The 24,023-nt window shown below is 41.6% G+C and overlaps 1 protein-coding gene across 1 annotated transcript in view; it reads right to left on the bottom strand.

The window, feature by feature from the left end:
• Nucleotides 1-23,292, bottom strand: part of LOC129723617 (breast cancer anti-estrogen resistance protein 1) — a 135,631-nt gene extending 112,339 nt beyond the window's left edge. The window contains exon 1 of the mRNA XM_055677947.1: nt 22,351-23,292. Within this exon, the coding sequence (XP_055533922.1) occupies nt 22,351-22,548 (198 nt within the window). The 5' untranslated portion in view covers nt 22,549-23,292. The remainder of the gene's footprint in view (nt 1-22,350) is intronic.
• Between the last annotated feature and the right edge of the window lie 731 nt (nt 23,293-24,023).

The following is a 24,023-nucleotide window of genomic DNA, read 5'->3' on the forward strand; positions in this document are numbered from 1 at the left end:
AACACCTCTGAAAAATTTCCATCTTGCGTTTTCCCTCAGAGGAAACAGTTACGGGCTCAACCGAAAAATAACGCGTGTGAATCACAAATGAAAATAGCGTAGCCCTCAGGTTTCATAAGCAGAGTTAAAATTTAATATCCGTAAGAAAGAATTGGAATAAATGATAGGTGATTGTCAGGCTGAAGTTTCAGTTAACCTGCGGGTGACGTTTTCCACTTTAAAAAGGGAAGAGGAATAAAATATATTCATTAAAAATCCAGATGCAGTTTGGAATAAGTTGCAGAAGCTGTACCGGTGCACTGCCGGGCGTCCCTTGCGGGACGGGGAACCTTTATTCCTATGACTCAATCATAAAAAATGTGTTAATTTCAATTGCAGAGAAGTTATTTCCCTTCGCTTCGGGTTTATATAAGTATTATGCTGCCAGCCGGCCTCATAACTGTGGTTCCCCCAGGAGGGACAGTTCTTCATAGTGGGCGAGTCATCGCGGCAGTATACGTTTTCAGCCAGGGTGTTAATTTTTCTTCCACTTCCAAGTCGTAAAACTGCCAACGCTCGTTGTTTCCTTAGAGTCGATGCGGGTTTCATAATTGAATGTGATGAAAATTCTCGACAGAAAGCGGTCTGCCTCTATTTGGCCACATAAGTCTCCGTTCCATTTCTATCATAATTCAGTGTTTGCTGGAAGCGGTCACGTTTTCCATGGGTTCTCATTTTCCGCTGATTGTCCGGAATGCCTATTATCGTGAACGGGGACCTAATTTTATCGTCATTTCTCATAATAGATTCTAATTTTATCACAACGGCTAATTATCGGTGGTTGTTCTCTTTTGTATACGAGCTAAAATATTAAAAGTTTAATTGGATCAATTTCTCATCAGCCGAGCAGTTTCAAGCACTGAATAGTTTTCCTGCCGGATTAGAGCAATTTATCAAACACAAATTACAAGGTTAATTGAACCTGTCTTAGCCTCAACTGAATTGTACGGATTGGTGGTCTTGCAGAGGGTCATGCAATTTTTTCTCAATTTATTTTTAAGTACCAATAAACTTTGATACAATTGTTCATCGTTTTGGGATTCGGAAAAGAATCTGTCAGAGATTTGCTAAGCACCCAAATATAGGCTACTTTTATTCAGCCCGCTATGAAACTTCTCTGTCTCTTCTCTGTCAACTGTGATTAATCGTAATCGTAAAACATCGGAATGATTGGATTGTGTGACGGAGCCGGTGAGGATGATGGGAGACTATGCCGGCGACCGGCGAAGAAAAAGCAAACTAATTGATCCAACGCTGATATAGACAGACAGTAGCAGCGAAAGCGCAGTCGAGTGCTTCGTGCAGGGCGTGGGTTGACATTCCGTCGGCACTGAATTACGTGCGCGGGTGCGATGTGTCTGCGATATCGTCACTTGGTTCAATGACTGCTTACCGACTGTGTAGGGTAGTTTAGAGCCAGATTCCGGTCAAATTTGCTGTTCTAAACAATGTTAAATAAATTTTTAACTCTCAAACAATACACACAGAACATTACGGAAGCCTCAATTGAGAAAAAAAATGTAAACAGATACTGAAAAAAAATTAATACAATCTAAACCAGTGTTTGGTACAATTACCCACTTAAGCCGTTCCAAATGAGCTTGGCACAAGGTTGTACGCAAGTCATTATCCGTGACTGCAGTTGGATCGAAGCGTAAGCAAAATCTAGTGAGGAAAATTAATTGCTCAATTAATCGTCGGCACACGAACAGCCGTGCCTCGACCCTCCTTTCGGTTGAACCTTGTTGATAGCAACGTGGGTGACAGCTGCCGCATAAAAGAGGAGACAGTAGAACATTCTTTCAATAAAGTGCAGCAACGTGCGATGCAACAAAGCTTACATAGTGTAGGCGGCTGCGAAGTCTTACTGCTGATATTGGAATTCCGAGATCGGTTAGATTGCGTTCCAGACCAGACTCGCATGAAAGATTTCACTTAAATGAGAAGTATGCAAAGAATTTCTCAGAAGCCCGCTGTTTTTCGATTTCAATCACAACTCGTTTCGTGCCTGCCATGACTTGAGGTATAACTACTAATGAAATGACATTTGAGGAATTGGTTGCTAAGCAACGTTCTGACAACTTTATTTTAGGCTCGACTCAGGAATACTGACTTAAAGGATTTTTAATTCGGTAATTGTGAGTAAATTTGTAACAGTGTTCTAACATTCAATTTACCTTCCTAAAAACTGTAATAACTCTGGTTTGGTGTAGAATTCTATCAGATTGAAATGCAACATGGCTTGTAGGTTAAAGAACTTTCGTCCCAAAGCACAGCATGCATTCCAAAATCAACTAATGACAAACTGTTTTAGATTACATTTATCCTCACCACCTGGGCAGTCAAACAAGCTATTAGCTTAACTGGCACACCGCGGCGAACCATTAATCTTCTATTTATCACCCGGTACGGTGACAATATATTTATTTATACATTGAAGAGGAAAATTTATCGCTCACTTAAATTATCCGCCTGACGATGCTTCTTTATCCCCCAAAAAATGACTCTTGAATTAATCTAAATTATTTATTTGACAGTCCAAGCGGCCGTTTCTCGATTGTTGTTTGCTTGGCGGGTTCCCTTCGCCAAGCCAAAGGTCTCGAGTGTCACCAAGAGTTCTACCAACCAACCACATGTGTTTTATGTTCCATTCGTTACGGGCTTTTGTTGTGTCGTACCGATTGTGTCTTGGCTGAATAGGAATAGGGAATATGACCTACCACACCGTGAACAGATTATTCACGGTGGGCAAGTTCGGGTTGCGGGAGTCCCGATTTCAAAGCCTAAAAGCCGCCAATCGCTGTAAGCCACGTTCCTAAACGCAAAACATCCGGAATAAAGCTTTCCGATTGTCGACAGTGCCAATGGCAATCGAGGGAACCTAAATGGTAGTGCCCTTATATGGAATATTAGGAACAAATAGTCAACATATGGCTTAGGTAACGAGATACCTATGTTTCTTTGGTGGTTAACCGTCGGTTCATCGATCAATTACTTTACGATGCTCGAAAGCAGCTACTTTTCCATATTTGATTTTTCTTTATTTTGAGACACAAACAGCAACAAATGTTTGTTTTGTTAGATTCCTCAATTGGAGAGATATTAACCTGTCCAATTTAAAGAATTTTGATTGGAATTGTGATACGAAAAAGGTTTTTTGGGTGATTCCTTTCCGGGTAGAAATATGCAATTGATATACTGTACCAAACTAGGAATCAACTTTGGAAATGTTACGTTTTATTTCATTCTACAATGTCACTAAACTCGACTGAATGCTTCATTGTAGTCCTATTTTCTTCCACTGTCAAGTCGGGTAACGCTGCTCAAGCTGCCTAAGACACATTGTTAGAAATTCTTCGTACAGCTTATGCTTAAATGTCACAGACAAATTTTCGATACAGCTTTCTTACCCTTTTTGAAAAGGCGGTAAATGCACAAATCTGAAAACTAAAGAAAAGCTCACGTTCTTGAGGACGTAAGAAAACGGAATCGCAATTCGCCATTTCTAACCCCTTCTTTGCTTGAATGAACCTCTCATTACTCATGGTCACTTTGACCGTTAGTATCGCGTCACGCTTAGCATATAGGAACGGAAATCTAGCATAACTCGGGTACGGTAGAATGAATAGCGCAAATGTGATACCATTCAGCTGATAGCCTCAAAGCATACCCCGCTCCGTCCGGCTTTGCTCTGCTCTGCAGATTATAGACGACCGCACGAAGCATAAAATAGGAAAATGGAAATAAGCGCGCTATTCCATCTCTACTCTTGTCACGATCCATTTGTACTGGCCATGTGACAAATCCGCACCCGAGACCCACATTCCGGCGATGTCGGGCGTTTGAACGACACCGAACGCTCTGCCATCACCCGATCTGCTGCCAGTTGTTCTTCTTGTACTTGTATAGTGGGTATCTGATGAATTGCCCGCCCGATTCAACATTGTTTTGATGCCGGTGCGGGTTTCAACTGCTGGCCAAAAAAGGCTCGACATTGCTGTTGGAATTTGCTGAAGTAGGCATCATTGGATCTGCTTTGTATAGCCGGTGATAGGATTTAGAACACGGTACTAGTTTTACAACATCGTGAAGACTTGCAAATTAATGCGTTTTTTTTTTCGAAAGGTAAAAAGTTAACAGGATATGACAGATTATTTTGAATTTTGAGTTTGAAATTTCACAATAATATATCCGCTATTAAGCAAGAATAAAAAAATATTCCCTAAGCTTAGTTAGTTTTAAAATGTATTTGTTAGAAATGGCGAAAATGAAAAATAATTTCAAATAAATTGAGAATCGTTCAGAAATATTTTTTTTAAAGCTAAAATTGAAACTAATCTCAAATGAAAGAAGGGGAAGCACATTACAAAGCTCTAAGATTGTTATTTCAAAATGACTGAAGTTTTGAAAATAGAAAATGATCCCCAATTAAATTTAAAATCACTTGAAACGAATATTAAGCACCGAAAAGGCAGACCAAATTAACATAAAATTGTTTATAAACACCGAAATAATAAAAATATAAAACAAAATCAAATACAAATTGCCATTATAAAAGTCTGGAAAGAACCAAATTTAATTTTTTATGAATTTTTCGTTGATTTTCATAGCCAAAATGAAATGGAACTAACGTAGAAACTAATACCGATTTAAGATTCGAGTCGTCAAAAGGAGTCAAGGGCTGAAAAACTAAGGAAAACTTAAAAGGCATAACAAATATTCTAAGCTAAGAGTATAACATTTAAAACGAGTTTGATAAAAAAATAAATTTGTTGTAACATATGTAAATTTAGCAAAGAAAAAAAAAGATCTCAAATAAAACCCAAAACTGGTAAAAACTGAATGACAAAGAATAAAACTAGAAAGCGAATCAAAAAGGATCGAAAATTTAAATTCTAAATGACAAAAAAAAAAGATAAAAAATAATCCCAAGTGAAATTTCAAGTTACTAAACACACTTACTTTACGACGACAGACCGATTATCGATCCCATGCCGAATCCATAATACGTCGCTATGTCACTCGGTCTTGGGCTGCTATCCTACAATCTCCCGTAACACTTGTTTCACGGACATCCTCGTCGACAGCAAACATCCAACGAGTGCGGGGCCTACCTAGAAGTCGACGGCGTCTATCGAGATTTCTGCTAAATATAGTCTTCGTTGATTGTTCTTCCGGCATTCTAGCTACATGCCCAGCCCACTACAAGCTGCCGTGTTTTATCCGCTTAACTAATCCTACGCTCAAAAACACCAAAAGCTCGTCGATCGGCCACTTTCAACGACCATGCTTAATGGCCGTAGAGGGCCACGGGAAGGATTGGTGTTTTGTAGAGTGCATGTTTAGTACGGGTTTGCAGTAGAGATGGTCGGGTTTCGGGTTTTCAAACCCGAAACCCGAGCCCGACCCGTACCCGACGGGTTCGGGTCGGGTTCGGGTTTGAAAATTTTTGGAAGTGTCGGGTTTCGGGTCGGGTCCGGGTTTTGTGAAAAAAAAAAATTGCGGGTTCGGGTCGGGTTCGGGTTTAAAAATGTCGGGTTCAGGTCGGGTTTGGGTATGAAAACCCGAAACCCGACTGTAAAATCTATGAAATCTCGGGTTCGGGTCGGGTTCGAGTTTCACAATTTCGGGTTCGGGTCGGGTTCGGGTTTCAAAGAAATAAAATTTCCGGGTTCGGGTCGGGTTCGTGTTTGAACGAAAAAAAAAGTTTCGGGTTCGGGTCGGGCTCGGGTTTCGACCGAAAAAAAATTCGGGTTCGGGTCGGGTACGGGCTTGAAAAACATCAAACCCGACCATCTCTAGTTTGCAGACTGCAAGACCTCAGCTGGTCACGTGATCCGTAGAAGGCGCTGTTTGCAGCTGCTATCCGCCTTTTTATCTCACGGCTAACCTTGTTGTCACATGTCACTCATGTACTCAGGTAAATAAATTCGTCGACTACTTCAAAAGTTTCCCCATCTAACACCACTTCAGCACCAACATCCAACTACCACGCTTACTACCAGCCACTATGTATTTCGTTTTGGCAGCTTCCCTCCTGAGAGATCCGAAAGCCTCTCCCACTGCTCTACGGTTGATACGGTTGATTTCAATGGTGTCGATATCGTCCGCAAAACCTAGAAGCATGTGAGACTTCGTAATGGTGATGCCGCTTCTTTGCACGCCAGCCTTCCGCATAGTACCCCCCAATGCGATGTTGAACAATAAATTTGACAGCACGTCTCCCTGCTTCGAACCATCTAACGTCACGAAGAAGTCCGATAACTCACCGGCTACCCTGACACATGATGTAGAGCCTTCAAAGGTGGCACGTATCAGCCTAATTAGTTTTGTTGGGAAACCATGTTCGAGCTTAATTCACCATAACTTATTTCTCTTAACTATATCGTACGCTGCCCTAAAGTCTATGAACAAATGGTGAGTCTGCAAGTTAAATTTTCGGAAATTATCAAGGAACTGTCGCAAGGTGAACATTTGGTCCGTAGTGGAGGGTTGAAAACCTCCAATCAGTCCGAGGATAATTCTTCATTGGACCACACTCTCAGAATGATCCGGTGTAAAGCGCGATACACCTGTTCGCTCCCGATTTTAAAGCGTTCTGCTGGAATGCCGTCCTTACCAGCTGCCTTTCAGTTCTTTAGCTCTTTCACCGCTTTCTTTACCTCGTTCATGGATGGTGGGTCCTGCTCCTTTCAACGACGCCTGACCACCTCCGTTCTATCGGTAATCAGGTTTCCCTCTCTATCGTTGAACACGACAGGGACTGACACGTATCGGTTCCTGATTCTATCAATTTTCTTGTAGAAGCTTCTCGCATCGTGCCTGGAGAAGCAACCTTCCGCCTCCGGAAGAATCCGCTCCCAATGCTGTCGTTTCTCCTGGCGATGGAGTCTTTCTTCAGCAGCTCTAGCTTCTAGCTTCCTGGTATCTTCCTACACTCTGGCGAGTCACAGCCGTGACTAACATGTGAACTCTGGCGCGGTTCTTTTCATCCGTCGCTCGTTGACATCCGGCGTCAAACCGCTCATTGGACGTGGCTGTCGCAGATGTACCCAACACTTCTCCCGCTGTGGTTCTGATTGTACTGTGGATATACCTCCGCTGTTCATTCAGGTTACCTTCGATCTGTTCATCAACCTCCTGCAGGTACTCTGTAGCCACTTCTCCAGTTGATAGCCGCTGGATGTTCAACTGTTTATTCTTTTTCGTTCTGGATTTCAATACGTTGGACAACAGGACGCGAATCCGAGTCAACGTTGGGTCTCTAAACGACCTGACGTTTGTATTGTCTGAAAAGTGCCGCAACCAATCATAACATGGTCGATCTGAGAGCAGGCCTCTCTATTCGGGAGCTTCCAGGTGTGCTTACGTATATTCCGACGTGCTACAGAAAGCCATACCTCTGACTGCAACAAAATTGACAAGCCTTAGGCCGTTTTTTTTCACAACATTTATTTGACACGGCACAATAAGCCTTAAGCAGATATTAGACGGAGCAAACATTTGCTATTTTTGGTACGGATTTTGTTTTGTGCAAATAAAATTCGTAAGAAAAATAGCAAATATTTGCTTCGTGTAATGTCCGCTTTAGGCCGTTGTCGTTCGTAGTCAAGTGAAGGCTTTCTCTACCAATCACGGGCGGAAAAACTTCTCTTGCCCAACCTGCACATTTGCATCCCTGATGACGATCTTTATATCGTGTCCTGGGCACCCATTATGCGTCTTTTCCAGAAGCTCATAGAATACCTCCTTCTCTTCATCAGGTTTATCGTTGGTCGGTGCGTACACATTTATCAGGCTGTAGTTGAAAAATTTGCCCAATGTGCATATACGGTCACTGATCGGCCTCCATCTAATGACACGCTTCATCTGTTTCCCAATAAGCACGATCTACTACCCGGAAATCGCGTTCTCCCGTTTTCGGCCACCTCACCTCCTGTATGGCAGCAACCTCCACATTCACCTTCTGCAGCTCTCTATCCTGCTCGTGCCGGTTCAAGTAGAGTCCTCACATTCCAAATATCGAGTTTCATGGGCGCAACTACGGGGGGGCTAGGGGCTTCAGCCCCCCCTAGAATTTTTCCAGAGAATGATTGTATTCAAGATAAATACATTCCATACTTCTTATCAGAACGTCAAAATCAACACAAATTGAGATGTCATCATTCATTGGCTTAGAACTAGTACAGATGCGTTTCTGTTTTCAGGCACTTGCTTTGTTTTGATTTGGGAACGGCTAACTCTAGAATTAATTGCCTTAATTGCCAGCAATACTTTTCCAAATTTCTATAGCAGGGGCTCCCAAACCGGCGGAGCCAAATCGGACAAAATTCCCAATTCATGTTTCATCTGACACCAAAAATCTTCCAGCAATTTTTTAGATTCGAATTTCTCCTTCATGCTCGTATCTTATGTCGAATCAACCTGGCGTTCGTATTCGTCTGACGTCAATGATTCTGGCTTCGTTTCGCCATTTCTTCGATTTTCTGTGGAACTCATCGGGGACGTTTTATTCAAAACTCTCCAACAAATCAAAGCATTTCGAAAATATTCAACTAGAAGGGTTTTATTTGCTATAATCCCTACTTGCAAATGCTCGTTCATTTCGTGGAAATTTTTGGATGATTTCTATTATGTAATTTCTGCTTGGGTGTTTGGAAAGCTGCCCAGATTTCGTTTTTTTAACAATTCTCCCCGAATTTTAACTTTTCCCTTGAAAGACGAAATTTTGCTGTTTGTTCTGAAGATTGTTATTATCTCGCCTCGTAGTGAAATCCTTAGATCATTTATTTTATGGAAAATATCTGCCAAATAAGCTAACCTGATGAGCGGGACAACGTCTTTCCACTAGACAACCACCATACTCCAGTATGGAGCACTAACGAAGAATGCTGACTTCCCATTTCTTAACACAACGCTTCAATAATCGAGAATTTTTAGGTCGAAAATGATAACAGTTTCTTCAGAACTAGTGCATGACGATGAACAATGCATTGGCTGGCATCACATTTTGTTGCCTTTTTTCTGAGTTCTTGCCAGGACTCCTGTAATATTTTTTACCATAGCTTCCGCGCACCGTCCGTACAAACATCAAACAAATTGTCCCATGGAATATTGTTTTCGGTTACATAATCATCGATCAGCTTGAAATGAAGTTGCTGAAATTGGCAGCGGTTTGCAAAGGAACGAATCTTGGATACTTTCGAGAAATAAAAGTGCTTTCGACATCATTAGCCATGTCAAGAATACGTCGAGAGATCGTATTGTTCGACATGGGAATCGAATCTACCAATTCTACTGCCTTATCATCAATTATGACATGAACACCTCCTTGAAGGCAAGGTTTAATTAAATTTTCAGGAAAAATATGTTCGGCGAAGGTTTCACTTTTCTGACCAAGTCGAAAATGCACAGGTTCACGAAATTGTCGAGATCGATTTGTTCATGCCAAATGTCTTAATAATGCATGGAACACCGAGGTCTGGTGTTATCTAACAAACATTTTTCTTTAAATATTCGACCTTCTATAGTTTTCGAGCTGAGACTGAGATTTTGAAAAAAAAAACAGGAGGGTTGTGTGCAAAGCCACGACCGCAAGATTGAAGTAGAATACTTTTACAAGAAAGATAACCCGGCTGCTTGCGTGTCAGTCATTTTTTCTAGTAAATAAACGTTGACTAATCAGATCAATCGAATTTTACGCTTCAACAAGGATTGACCATTTTCAATAATATAGTAATTTGCTTGTCATGATTGGGGCTTGACAATTTTTGAATTTTGAGATGAAATTTTTTCGGTTGTCGTGCTCATGACTGAAGGAAAAGATAATTCAGAACGTTCTGAGACACGGAAATAAAGTTAAATTTATAACTTTTACAAAATAAAAATGTAAATAAACTCAAGAGAAAATATTACCGCTTTAATCATCAGGTTTTTATTTCATCCTGAAAAGGACAATTTGTTGTTCAATTTAGTATCGGATAAGATGCCGATTACATCTTTGCGTTATCACTGACAGTGTGAATAAAGTATTCCTTGTGATAAAATAAACAGTGAAATGCTGATTCAACACTCAAAACTAGACGGCTCACGTGTTGTCAAAAAAAGTCAACTTTTCATTGAATGCATTTACTAGTGCCCAGGGCTGTCATTCGCACATTCATTGCGCTCAGTGTGTTAATTTTACGTCAAGGCACAACGAGAACGGTACCTACACATTTTGACAACCAACAGGCACAAAGAGAAAGAGCGAAAACGAAATGACTATGAAAGATATCACCAAGTGAGAAAAATTTCAAGAGCGGTAGAACGTAACAACACTTTGTGTTGCTTTTTGTGACACATTGCGTGAGAACAAAGAGCTTCAGTTTGAGCAGTTTGCATTGCGTTGCAGGTAGAAAAAATAGCAGAGAAACAGAATTAAAAAAGGACCATATACATTTTTGAGAATTCATTTAAACACGATTCTCAATGGCGTGGACGTGTTTCTTAAGACATATTACACACGTCCAGACATGTTTCTATCGCGGTCTTCATATACAATCGCTACATGCATTCACTACTTATACCGTTCATTAGGGTGGTAATGACTTGTATGGAAAAAAACTGTCCTTCGTCGCATTTAGAAGTTCGCTCAGTCGAAAAGTGAAACTTTAACCGATCGATTTTTTCATTTTTTGTTTTTGGATAACACCAGATCTCGATGTTTCATGCATTTTGAAGACATTTCGCATCAGAATTATTTGATATTCAGAAATTTATGAACTACCTGTGCTCTTTTTTCATTGGTCATAAAATAATGCTTTCGTGTTCCCGAAGTTAGATTGTGCTGAAGTTTAGTATGGGAACTTTTTTCGAAGACGAAACTATTGAGCCCTACTTTTAAACAAAATTCGAAAAGTCGATTTCTATCGCCACCCTACTGTTCATGTACGAGACATATTGCGGCTATTTCCGGGAAGAAACCATTTTTAGTTTTGAAACTAACCCATTGAGCAGCACTGGAATAATTTCTCCTAAAATATTCCAGTAGGAGTCGAATGAAGTGCAAAAACCAAAAAAAAAAAAAAAATCACAGGAGGTTTGTGTGCAAAGCCACGACCGCAAGGTTGAAGTAGAATACATTTACAAGAAAGATAACCCGGCTGCTTGCGTGTCAGTCATTTCTAAATCGGATTCGTTTCGTATATACCGCTTGTTAAGCACAGTATCAACAAATCGTAATAAACATCATACTGCTGTGCATTTGCAGCAGCATTAAACCTCAGTTGCAGTTTATTAATAACCATATATTATGCTCTTCCAAATACAATTAGTAGCCTTGAAAAAGGTCGATTGCTGCAATTGCAACTTTCATTCAACTATTGCATAAATGCTTCATGGTCAGATATACCAGCTGCAACTACTACGCTATCCATAGCCATGCCACAGTTGTGGCCGCTATACGCTACCATTGGTATCCGCTGCCCCTGCATCAGCTGGCCTAGCTGCTATCGTTGCTGAGATCCGCTGCAACTGGTGCGCTATCCATTGCTATGCACAGTGGAGAATCGCTGGCCATCAGCCAAAAAAATTTTTTTTTCGTTAGCTGTTTCATAATATTTTTCCTTTATTGCTATATCATTCAAGTGTCTAATTCCAAAATTTGGGCGCAACATCATGAAATCTGAATTTTTTATGACTTTTCAAAGCTTGGCGAACTGACGTTTTTTGTCTTTTTTTTTTTTTTGTAAAAAGTACATTACTTTGAAACGCTCTGTAGCTTCAAGGATAGCTTGGATTTTTTGACGTCAAAGGAAAAGTTGTTGTAAATATTGTGCAAAACAAACCCTTTCCATACAGCGGGGGCCTAGTGTGGTTGGTAACGTCTCCGCCAACCACGCTCGACGCCTGGGTTCGTATCCCACCGCCGACATAGGTGTCGATGGTTGTGAGGTGGCGTGATCCACTCACAACCAACCCAACTGGTCTGGATTCAATCCTAGCCGACACCGGGAGATTTTCTGAGGCGAAAAATCTCTGGGATCACGCCTTCCATCGCATGAGGAAGTAAAGCCGTTGGCGCCAGTCCGTTAATAAACGGGTCGTGAGTTAGGGTCCTGGGTGTGGAGTCGCCTCCCTGGGCGTCGGTGATTGGCCACAACAGTGGCGGAAATAGACCGACGGAAAATAAGCCAGAATAAAAAAAAAATTATAGTAGCCCTGACACTAAAAAAAAATTTTAAAAAACCTGATTTTTGGTAGAAAAGTAGCTTAAAAGTTTAGTTGCCGCAGTTTGCCACGGTTGTGACTACATTCAAAATTTAGGTAAAACAAAGAACAGTCGTCGCACTCCGCATCTTTTCGTATTCATTTAGAACGTTGTGTCATTCCAGTGCCTTGGTTTTCAAATTCATAAATTTGTTGAAATTTATTATGGAGCCTTCAATTTCAGCGGCACCACCCAATTCACTGTCTAGTAAGTTGTCAAGTCATCGTGTTATACATGTATTTAAATGTCCTCTTTCAACCATAAACCCTGATTAGGAAGATAACATATATATGAAACAATGAAACATCGAAAATCACTAGAAGAAATGAAAATTACAGCGAAAGAGATTTTTCTTGCTGATAAGTATAATAAATTTCAAATTTTCTGGAAACAATTCAACACAAGACTCAAGCGATCACAGCGGAAGATGATGATGATAATGACTTTTTCAATTTGTAATTAGTTTGTATTACTTTTATTGTTTCAGTTTATTTAAAAAAATATATGTATTTAAAATTTATTTAGTTCGATGGGTCGTCCATAAATAACGTTTTTTTTTTTTTCAATGGGGAAGACGCCCGGTGGCACTACTTGTGGTCAAAGAACATATAATTCTATAAAAAGGAAGAAAGTGCCAAAAAATATTTAAAATTGGGTTTCGTGCTTTATGGACGGCCCCAAACAAAAAATGGATGCCAAATTCGTGTTCAGCGCCCCAAAATTATGTAAATACCAAGTTTTTGTCGCATTTATCGAAACTTTTTTTGCTTTGCCAGCCTTTGTATGGAGTCGCCCCACTGTGCTATGCCACAGCTGTGGCCGCTATCCACTGTCGCTGGTATCCACTGCACTGCTAGTGCTGCTGCTAAGGATGGACGACTACTGTTGTCGCTTTCTAGAACTTTCACGAGCGGCTTCGGCTGAAACAGGCTCTTATATAGGTCAAATAGCATATTCTAAACTGCAAGGTATATGATTCTGTCGACCGTGCTTGGGAAGCAATCTTATAACGACCAATCAGAGGTCTAATTTTCCGTTTTGACAAGGCTTAACTATTTTCAATAGTACAATAGTTTGAATAATAAAATTACAATTATCTTCATTTTGGAAGAATCTTAGAAGATTTTCCAATCTATTGCTGCAAGAACGAAGGAAATCCATCGAATACTAACCGATTTATTAGCATTTGAAATTGGACATATTTTTCACTTTTTTCGGTTTTAGATTTTCATTTCACATCCCTATGTAGCCGAACTTCCTGAGAGAAGTATTCTACTTCAAAAAAACTATAATCGGTCGTTTGTCAAATCCGATAACCGTTGAACCAGGCCACACACAATATAAGACACAACGTGTGGTGTCGCACATTTTGGCAAAAGCACAAAGTGTACTCAGTCGCATTTTTTCGGTGCGAAAGAAATACAAAAGAGCGAATGGGGAGAAGAGAACACAAACGAAATATCGGGAATGGCACGCACGGTTTGACGGCAAATGTGTTGTGTACAAATTTGTGTGGTTCTGTCTGCACTGAGGTGAATTCCAGCCCTGCTAGTGCCCACTATCGCACAGACTGCATGACTAAAGCGCCTCACTGCATCAGCCGCTATCGATGCTGAGATCCGCTGCAACTAGTTCGCTATCCGCTATACGCTGCCATTGGTATCCACAGTCCCTGCATCAGCTGGTCCAGCTGCTATCGTTACTGGAATCCGCTGCAACTAGTGCGCTATTCATTGCTACGCCACAGCTGTGGCCGCTTTCCGCCATCGCTGGTATCCACTGCACTGCTAGTGCTGCTGCTAAGGGAGGACGACTGCTGTTGTCGCTGTCTAGAACTATTATTAGCTTCGGCTTCGGCTGAAACAGGCTCTTATATAGGCCAAATAGCATGTTTTCAGTTGCAAGGTATATAATTCTGTCGACCGTGCTTGGGAAGCAATCATATAACGACCAATCAGAGGTCGAATTTTTAGTTTTGACAAGGCTTGGCTATTTTCAATAGTACAATATTGTGAATAATAAAATTACAATTATATTCTTCTGGCAAGAATCTTAGAAGATTTTCCAATCTATTGCTGTAAGAACGAAGGAAATCCATCGAATACCAGCCGATTTATTAGCATTTAAAATTGGACATATTTCTCACTTTTTTCGGTTTTAGATTTTCATTTCACATCCCTATGTAGCCGAACTTCCTGAGAGAAGTATTCTACTTCAAAAATTTCGATAACACCAGATTTCAATGTGTAATGCATTTTCAACAAAATTTTTGATAAATATTTAATAAATTTAAAAAAATATTAAACAAGCTCATTTGAACTCTTTTTTCCGTACAGCAAACTAAATTTACTATGTTCTCATCGACGCCCGGCTCTTCTCAGACCTTACAAATGTACGTACCAATACTGGCTCACACCACTACCTAGTTGCGGTATTTTTGCATCCGAAACTGTCGACCGTATACCACGCGCGACATCGCCAAACCCCGCGGTTCAACATCAAGTAGCTCTGGGACTCCCAGACTGCGGAGGAATATGCGCAACAGCTCGAAGCGGTGCTTTCCACGGCAGAAAGGCTTGGCTGTGCAGCATTCGCACAGCTATCGTGGAGACCGCAACGGTGACACTAGGAGTTAAAGCAGCGAGTGGCAGAAACTGCTATGACAGAAGAACCGGACCTGGGCGATATACCTGAGCAGGTCAACGAAAGAGAACAAGGCCAATTACAAACGGGCACGGAACGACATGACCACGATTTTCAGACGAAAGAAGAGCCAGCAAGAGGATCGTGAACATCGGGAGCTGGAGCAGCTGTACCGTGTCAGTGATATGTGGAAGTTCTATGAGAAGTAAACCTGTCTCGTAGAGGCTATGTGCCGCAAGCCGACATGTGCAACGACGCAGATGAGAACCTTCTCACGGATGCCAGCGAGGTGGTCGACAGGTGGAAAGAGTACTTCGATGGGAACCTGAATGACGGTACAGTGAACAGAAGCGAAGCAGGAACTGACGGACTGCCGAACGAGCTCTTTAAACATGCAAGAGAAGCGCTAACAAAAGCGATGCAATAGGTCATTTCCAGGATTTGGGATTAGGAAAAACTGTCATACGATTGGATGAAGAGAGTCGTTTGCCCCATCTAGAAGGGCGACAAGCTGGAGTGCCGCAACTACCGCGGTATCTTGCACAACAATGCCGCCTACCCAATACTGTCACAGTTCCTGTTCCGTTACCAGGAGGTTCGTGTGCCACTATCAAGCGGGCTTCTTGGGAGCCCGACCACCACGGACCAGATCTTCGCAATCCGACAGATCTTATAGAAATATCGCGAGTACAACGTGTTCACACATCACACCTTCATCGACTTCACGGCGGCCTATGATACAGTCGATCGAGAATAGCTATGGCAGAACATGCACGACAACGGATTTCCAGATAAACTGACTCGATTGATCAAGGCCACAATGGCGCAAGTAATGTGCAACGTGCGTGTTTCGGGGATTCTCTCGAGCCCCTTTGAATTTCGCAGAGGGTTAAGACAAGCTGATGGACTTTCCTTTGCGCTGTTAAGCATCGACACGAGGGGCAAGATTTTCACAAGGTCTGTTCAACTCCGTGGATAACTTTGACATGATAACACGTAACTTTGCGATGACGAAGAAAACTTATGCCCGATTGAATGCCGGACGAATCGAAAACGAAATATATGCCAGCGAGAGGCTCCAGAGAGATCAACATCAGCCTCCCAACTCAAGTCTCTGTAGACGGCGATGAGCTTGAGGTGGTCGACGACTTTGTGTATTAGGGGTTTCTGGTGACCACCAACAATAACACCAGCAAAGAGATCCAGAGACGCATCCAGGCTGGAAATCAAGCCTTCGTTTCACTTCGGAAAACACTCCGATCGAGTCGAGTGCGAAGACGCACGAAGTTGACACTGTACAAAACTCTGATAAGACCGGTAGTCCTCAACGGAATCGAGCAGGCAACGCTTCCCGTGGAGTTTTCGGACGGAAGGTGCTGCGGACTATCTACGGTGGAGTACAGAAGGATGACGAAGAATGGTGACGCGCTGCTTAGCGAGAACCCCATTGCACACCTGGCGAAAGTCGATAGGTTGCGAAGCGCCGGTCAATAGGGGGGCGCAGTGTGCACGATGGCTCGACCAGATCGAAGGAGACTTTCGGGTGATGAGTCGCCTGGGGAACTGGCGAAACACAGCCCAAAACCGAGCAACATGGCGACAACTTCTTGATACAGCACGAGCCACCACGGCGTGAGTCTGATTGGTAAGGTAACACAGAGCATATATTTGGGCGTAGTGAGATTTTACTTGGATTCTCAATCCTTGTATTATTTGTTGGCAACAAGGATCAATTTACGATTTACTGGTATTTTATTTTGATTTTTGCTCTGATCCGTAATTTGCGGGCGGTTTCAAATTCTAAAATCTTTATCGCAGACCACAATATCTAGGTGATCGAACTAATATTCATTTTCTAATAACTGAGCTCAAGTGTTGGTATTGTACTTTTGGTCTAAATTACCATAACTTTCATTTCGTTTTCGTTTTTCGTCTATGATTTTTCTTAGACATTTTCTTGAGTAAACAAATGACAAACTATTTTATCTGTAAAAACGGCACAGTAATAAATCTAGCAAGTTATGATTTAAATGAAATCTGTTTTCTTTTATATGAATTTAAAAGCCACATCTTAGATAATCCTTCCATCAATTCAATAATACCACAGAGTCTGCGAGCAAGGCACATACTTTCCCGCAGTGTATTGAATATCAAATCAAACCGTCCACACAACAGAAACGGCGCATAAATCGAAGCAATAAGTAGTTCGAAAGAATTCTATCGGTGCTTGCTACTACCTGAATGCATAAATAAACCGTCGGTCATTGTGGAAGCCCGTTCGCATTGGAGGATAATAACATTTTCTCCGAATTTGATACACTGCTGATGCCATATGTGACAGCTTCTGTCATGGTAGCTTGTATAGTGGTGCCTGTTGTTTCAGTCATTTGTTCGTCAAAGTAAAAATTTAAATTGAATAGAAAAAAGGTTTGTGTATGGAGATCGGAATAAAAAGAAATAACTTTGACGCCGGGCTAAAGCTGTCGGAGTTTTTGTGTTTCATCAAACAAAGCAAGTTGAAATGGAATTTAGTGGAGATTATTTTACCTGTCCCACTTGCCTATTTGCTATTCAGAGATCGATCGATTAACAACTGCAGCTCAAGGTGCGATGATCGACAGCAGCATGCAATGACCCTTCGCGGCCGCTAGAACGCTCAATTAAGTATCCGTTCTAAGTCGTAATTACCAGCGCTTTACGAGATAGAGGTGATAAACGTACGTGGGCCTGTTGCAGCAATAAATCTTATTGGCGGCAGTCGCCGTCGCGTCGATCTTTTTCGCGCCTCATTGGCACAGAGCAGATCAAAATATTACCATGCTTACGAATATGCATCGTCTGACGGGATATCCAAGCATAGCTAGTGTGCCAACAAAACACTTTTTGTACCTTCGTTGTACACAAATCTTCCGACAAAGAATCTCCGGGATTTGCTTATTTGCATTGAGCTCGGGCGTGTCCATATAAGGTGTCGTGCCAGGGCATCATTGGTTCCAAACATCGCACTTGATGCGTCGAGTTAAAAGATACGGGAATCAGGACGCGGTCGTCGCTGGTTGCTGCCACCAGTCCAGTGGCGCTCAATGTCTGCCTCCGATGTGCTAATATTTACGTGAACCAGTAATATCAATTTACCTTCTATCTTACACATCTTAACGTATGATTTATTCTTAGACGGTTATATCTTTTCCCTAAGAGTATGATAGCCGCATCTATTCCACCGGAGCTTCTGTATAGTGTTATAGAGCAGGTACGAAACCCCAGTGCCTTCTTCTCCCAAAACCTGTTCTGTGCGGGAACAGGTAAATAGGACTGAGTTTACGCTTGTGGCCTGCAGACACGCGTGTGTTCTTTGGCCCGGCCCGGAGTAGCCGATCGATAGGCAATCTCGCGGTGCACCGGAGCAGTGGCGACGCATTCCGGAATTTCATTCCCTACCCATGTCCGAACCGACGTCGTACAAAACTGACTGAATGAAGATCGAAATCATAAAGGGATCCGCGTGAGACTCGACAGCGTGGCGCGCCGCCTGCGTCAACTCAAGGTCACAACTTTACAAGTTCTGTGCTTGGCAATGAGATCGTAAAAAATTGACTGCGCAGGGAAATCGATCGTTCACTGGTGAACCAATTGTTGATCAGTTTTCGCAGAACCGACACGAATTTGGACAGTTGAAATTTCGATTGTTTAGTTACTCCACTCGACATGAGCATTGATTCCAAATATTTGATCACTACATCACAGATTCGATTGCATTCTGCAGGAAACGAAACAGGTTTGGGAAGGATTGTTGACCAGAATCTTTCACTGGAACCAGCTCATGATTGCTCTCTGACACGCTCAACCAAGTAAGGAGTCGAAAATAAATATCTTTCATTAGCAGCAGGACGGTTTGCTAAGAGAAAACAGGAATATATTTACCATAAGGAAATGAGGTAATTGAGAATAATTATCCCATATAAAATAAGGTAAATTATCGGACATTATCCGGGCTGGTTCGAGAACAGGCGTAAAAAGGGAATGAAAATGGAAGGATATTCTGCTGGAAGATAAAGTTGGTCAAGCTTTACTTTGTATCTTAGTTAGGTCTTACCTGAGCGAAGATTGCCCCGCGCCATAAAGGTGCGAAAAGTGTTCCCTAATGGGTGCCGGAGTGAATTTATTTCACGATACGATTTCCCTTGAGGTGTGTGCAATGTATCCCACCGTAGTTGTCATTGATAACTTGTTTGCTAGGGATTTCAAACGGGAGTGCCAGAAGTGCAACTTTTTGTTCAAGTTTACAATAGTTTGCGTTCTTCGTTCTACTCTAAGCAGATATTGTTTCAAAGTAACGAAGAAAGTTTTTACCTCAATCTAGCGACAATCGACGTCCGACAGACTGTAGATAATAAACAGCCGCAACAGCTCATAGCGTAAGTTTATTGTGTAGTCGCTCTATCCCGCTCGAAAGAAAGCATTTATCGCCGAGCTCTGAGACACTAAACTTTTGATGATTGTTTCATTTTGTTTTGGTGGGATTTGCAGAAATTTGGCTCTATAAGCTGAAACAGTTTGGGAAGTATTTTGTCCGGTGTCGAAACTATGCTTAAGCGATTTCTTCCGAAATTTCATGCGTTCTTTCATAGCCTTATCTCGTAAAAAAAAAACAAAATTCGGAACGTGCAGCTAATACATCTATACCTATAAAAATGCAGTCCGGTCTGTCTGTCGATCTGTCTGTCTGTTTGTCTGTCTGATAGGCTCGGAAACTACCGAACCGATCGACGTGAAAATTTGTATGTAGGAGTTTTAGAGGCCGAGAAAGGTTCCTATGATGGTTTGAGACCCCTCCCTCTTCTGGAAGGGAGAGGTCCCATACAAACGAAATAAAAATTTCTGCACATCTCAAAAACTAACCAAGCAAATGGAACCAGGGAGGGGTTCCATACAAATGAAACACAAATTTCTACTTATCTCGAGAACTAACCGACTAAATGGAACCAAATTTGGCAGGTGAATGTTTTAAGGGGTAACAAATATATCCATAATGGTTTGACACCCCTCCCTCTTCTATAAGGGAGGGGTCCCATACAAATGAAACTCAAATTTCGCACAGCTCGAGAACCAATCAAGCAAATATAACCAAATTTGCCAAGTGAATGTTTCTAGGTATAACAAACATGTCCATAATGTTTCGACACCCTTCCTTCTTCTGGCATATCTCCAAATACCATTTCAATATCTAAGATGGCGACTTCCGGTTTCTGAAAAACAGCGGCAAATGACCAAATACCACCCAATATGGGTATGTTATGATGCACTGAAGCCACAAGTCGACCTCAGACAACATTTCGAATTGTAAGATGGCGACTTCCGGTGTCTGGGAAACTGCCGAAAATGACCAAATAACACCCAGTATGAGTGTTTCTTCAACCATAATGACGCACGGAGGCCAGAAATTGTCTCCAAATGCCATTTTTAAATCCAAAATGGCGACTTCCGGTTTCCGAAAAACAGCGGCATATGACCAGATACCACCCAATATGGGTATTTCCGGAATTGTTATGATGCACTGAAACCACAAATCGACCTATCGACCTCAGACATTGTAAGATGGCGACTTCCGGTGTCTGGAAAACAGCCGAAAATGACCAAATACCACCCAATATGAGTGTTTCTTTAACCAGAATGACGCTCAGGGGTCAGAAATTGTCTCCACATGCCATTTTAAAATCCAAGATGGCGACTTACGGTTTCTGAAAAATAGCCTGAAGTGACCAAATACCACCCAATATGTGTATCACCGGATCCAGAATAATGCAAGAAGCTAAATATTGACCTCAGACACCAGTTTGAATTGTAAATGGCAACTTCTGGGAAACAGCCGAAAATAACCGAATACTACTACATATGGATATTCCCGTAATCGAAATGATGTATAGAAGCCAAGCATTGACCCTGGACACCATTTTGAATTCGAAGATGACCACTTTTAGTTTCCAAAAAACAACGAAAATAACTGAAATGCATTCAATATATTTCCGGAATAGAGGTGATGTGCAAAAGCCAAAAGTCGAGGATGTTGTCATTCCGATAAAACCAATCAATTCAAATGATATTAACAAATCGCATGAAATCAATGAATTTGAAATATTTAAAATTATTAAATTGAACACTAAAATAGGCGAGACGAAGTTTGCCGGGTCAGCTAGTAACCTGTAATTGTTGTAAGAATAAATAATAACATCGTTTTTTCGACTTGTGTGGCAGCTTCAAAAGTTCTCGACAAATCACTACTGGAATGGGAATGTTTAAGTAATACGCATTAATAGTCAAACTCGAATGTATTTTGTCCTTGATTAAGCTGCAGCATGTAATGATTCAAATATTTCTACGACTGTTATTTCTGGTAAAACTATAGGTGGCTTTTTAATGCATCCGTTGTCGTTTCCATGTTTCTTCAATTGGAAATTATTTTTGCTTTTTGCTGTGTAACAGCGGCTGTTGCGACTGCAGAAAAGGTTTTGCAAAATGAGAAAAAAAAACATGCATTGCTGTACTATTTCACTGCTACCGGCTGTTTCGACAAAAAAGGAAAAAAATCTGCATTTTCTCGATTCTGATGCGCAACGATGCAAGAGAGAAATTTAGGTTTTCAGAAGTGTACGTAAAATAGGCACTAGCATTTGATTTAAATTGAAGGCTGTTTCAAATACAGAGACAGAAGGGTGCTTGCTTAGGCAAGTCGATAGCAAAGAACTCAACTATTAAATTTACCAAACATGCGATTTTCATTGTACGTGACAGTAGAATAACAGAATTTAAATGGGAAACTTCACAATGTTCAGGCATTTTTAACTATAAAAATTCATCAGACTTACTTTGGGTCTACAAAATGCATATTCAAAGTTGGAGAATGTTAATTAGAACAACATCTCTCGTCGGTGAGTGGAATCAACCAGAAATATGCACTCGAGGGCTGCAAATTCATGACTGGCGAGAATTCTTTAGTCCTTTGCTGCCGCTTTTACGATTATAACGCTTTGCTTGACGAGTTTCAGTTAAATATTTCCTGCTATTGCCACAATGGTGCGAAATTGCTGTTATACAACGGCAATGGCGTCGCCCAACTGCTGTAATTAAGAACTTCTCAATTAACATTTGTGCTCTGACGGGAACGATAATGAAAATTCGTTCGGGGATGGAATTTAATTATGATAAATTCAAGCCTTCACTGTTCGCTTTCTCCAGTCTAGTGTACAGAAAAATTTGAATTAAATACTAGGTCACTAGTCCCTTTGTATGCGGAAAGGACAACTATTTTTCCATTATAAAGTTGGATACTCAGCCATTTTTTCATCTAAAATCCCACCGAAGATATTCACGATACGGCATGGCCAACCGGCAGAAATCTTTTGTGGAAAAATCTCACGTACCTTTTTACCGCTGCCGGCCGCCACGGACTGTTGCTCGTCCTCGGCATCATTTTGCTCATTCTGGGTACTCCGCTCCTCCGGCCCTTTCTCACCATTGGTACCATCCCCTTCAGCCACTCGATCGGCCGGCGAGTCGGAACGTGACTCCGGTTCACTCATCTCGAGCAAAAAGTCTAACGATGGACGTGACGATTCCATATCTTGGCGAAACCTAGCACTAATTTACTCACACACTTTCTGCGCTGTTTCTTTGTTACTGCTTCTGAGGATTCTTTATGCAACAGCTGATTACATAATTGGATTAGCTTCGTTTGATTAGCTAGAACCGGAAGCCCAGTTATTGAAGTCTATTGAAATAGATTCCCGAGTGGAAACCAGTTGACTGCCCTACCCCAATTTAAGACAGATTGTTCACGTTTTCTTCCCCTTCATAAGCACCACTATACTCAAATTCGAATGAAACTTTAGTCGTATAAGGATACATTAAAATTCTCACATAATCCTACCACAAAAAATCCGAGCAGAGACCGCAATTTCACGATGCAAAGAAAAATTCGATACTTCGCTACTTGCTTCACTTCATCCTGCTTAACGTATCGCTGTGAACTGGACTCTCTTTCACTCCGTATCTCCGATTTCTCAGCAAATCATAGATTCCAATGCACGTCACATAATAGCACTTCGTTTTCATTCACAAAACGACTTTGCCACCCACCGCCACCGCGCAGCCGGTCCAAGAAACGGATGGGCGTAAATGAAGCACCCCGATCTGGGTGGAGGCATTGTGCCTACGCGAAAATATTTCGACTTTTGCGTACCCTTGAAGATAAACCTGACCGATTGGGTTCATTTGGGGCAGACTTTTTTTTAAGAATACGTGCACTTGACGATATCGATACCGGAAGAAAGACGCACGTTCTAAAATCCGCGTCCGAGTGAACTCCCGGGCCCGGCATGTCTAGTCAGTGTATGTGTACTGTACACTACTCCACGATTGGAGCACTGGAGAGTCCTCCAAGGGATACCGGGTTTACTCTACCTTTTTTTGCTGCTGTATCTGCTCAATATTTAACGTCTAGCAGAGGATGGTAGAGTAATACTATTTACTAAAAATATTACATTCTACACACGTATTACTCTATATCATAGCGCAAGAAAAGTAGTTTTTTTTTGGATCCACTATATTTTCGACCATTTCCTATAAAATGCCATTCAAATAATTTAAACGGCTTACCCCAGTCTACCTCCGTTGTTCTAACGGTGGCAGCCACTGAGAGAGCTGATTCTGATCCTGCAAGTAACTGCAAATTCTCTCTCCCGTGTTTCCAGTGCTTACTGATAGAGTGGATGCAATTCTTGTGTGGCGACATGCGCACATTCGGAACGCCATTTTTTGTCTGTCCATTGCAGCGTATAACGGAATCAAAAGAACAATAGTGGCTATGGTTTTATTTTTTTAAGCGGAAAAAGGGTTCGCACTGATAGCGAAGGGAGCGGAAATGCGAAAACCTGTCGTACGCTAGACCCCCGTCATCCGCTCATTATATCAGAGCAGAACGGAGTATGCTGTAGAAAGGTGTGTGAAATTAAATTTCAGGCATTTTGCTGTACGGGACTACTAGACGCTGAACACCTACGAGGATGCAGGACGCATCGAGTCTATGAAACAAGCC

This window comes from Wyeomyia smithii, chromosome 2, assembly GCF_029784165.1.
Source record: "Wyeomyia smithii strain HCP4-BCI-WySm-NY-G18 chromosome 2, ASM2978416v1, whole genome shotgun sequence".
Lineage (NCBI taxonomy): Eukaryota > Metazoa > Arthropoda > Insecta > Diptera > Culicidae > Wyeomyia > Wyeomyia smithii.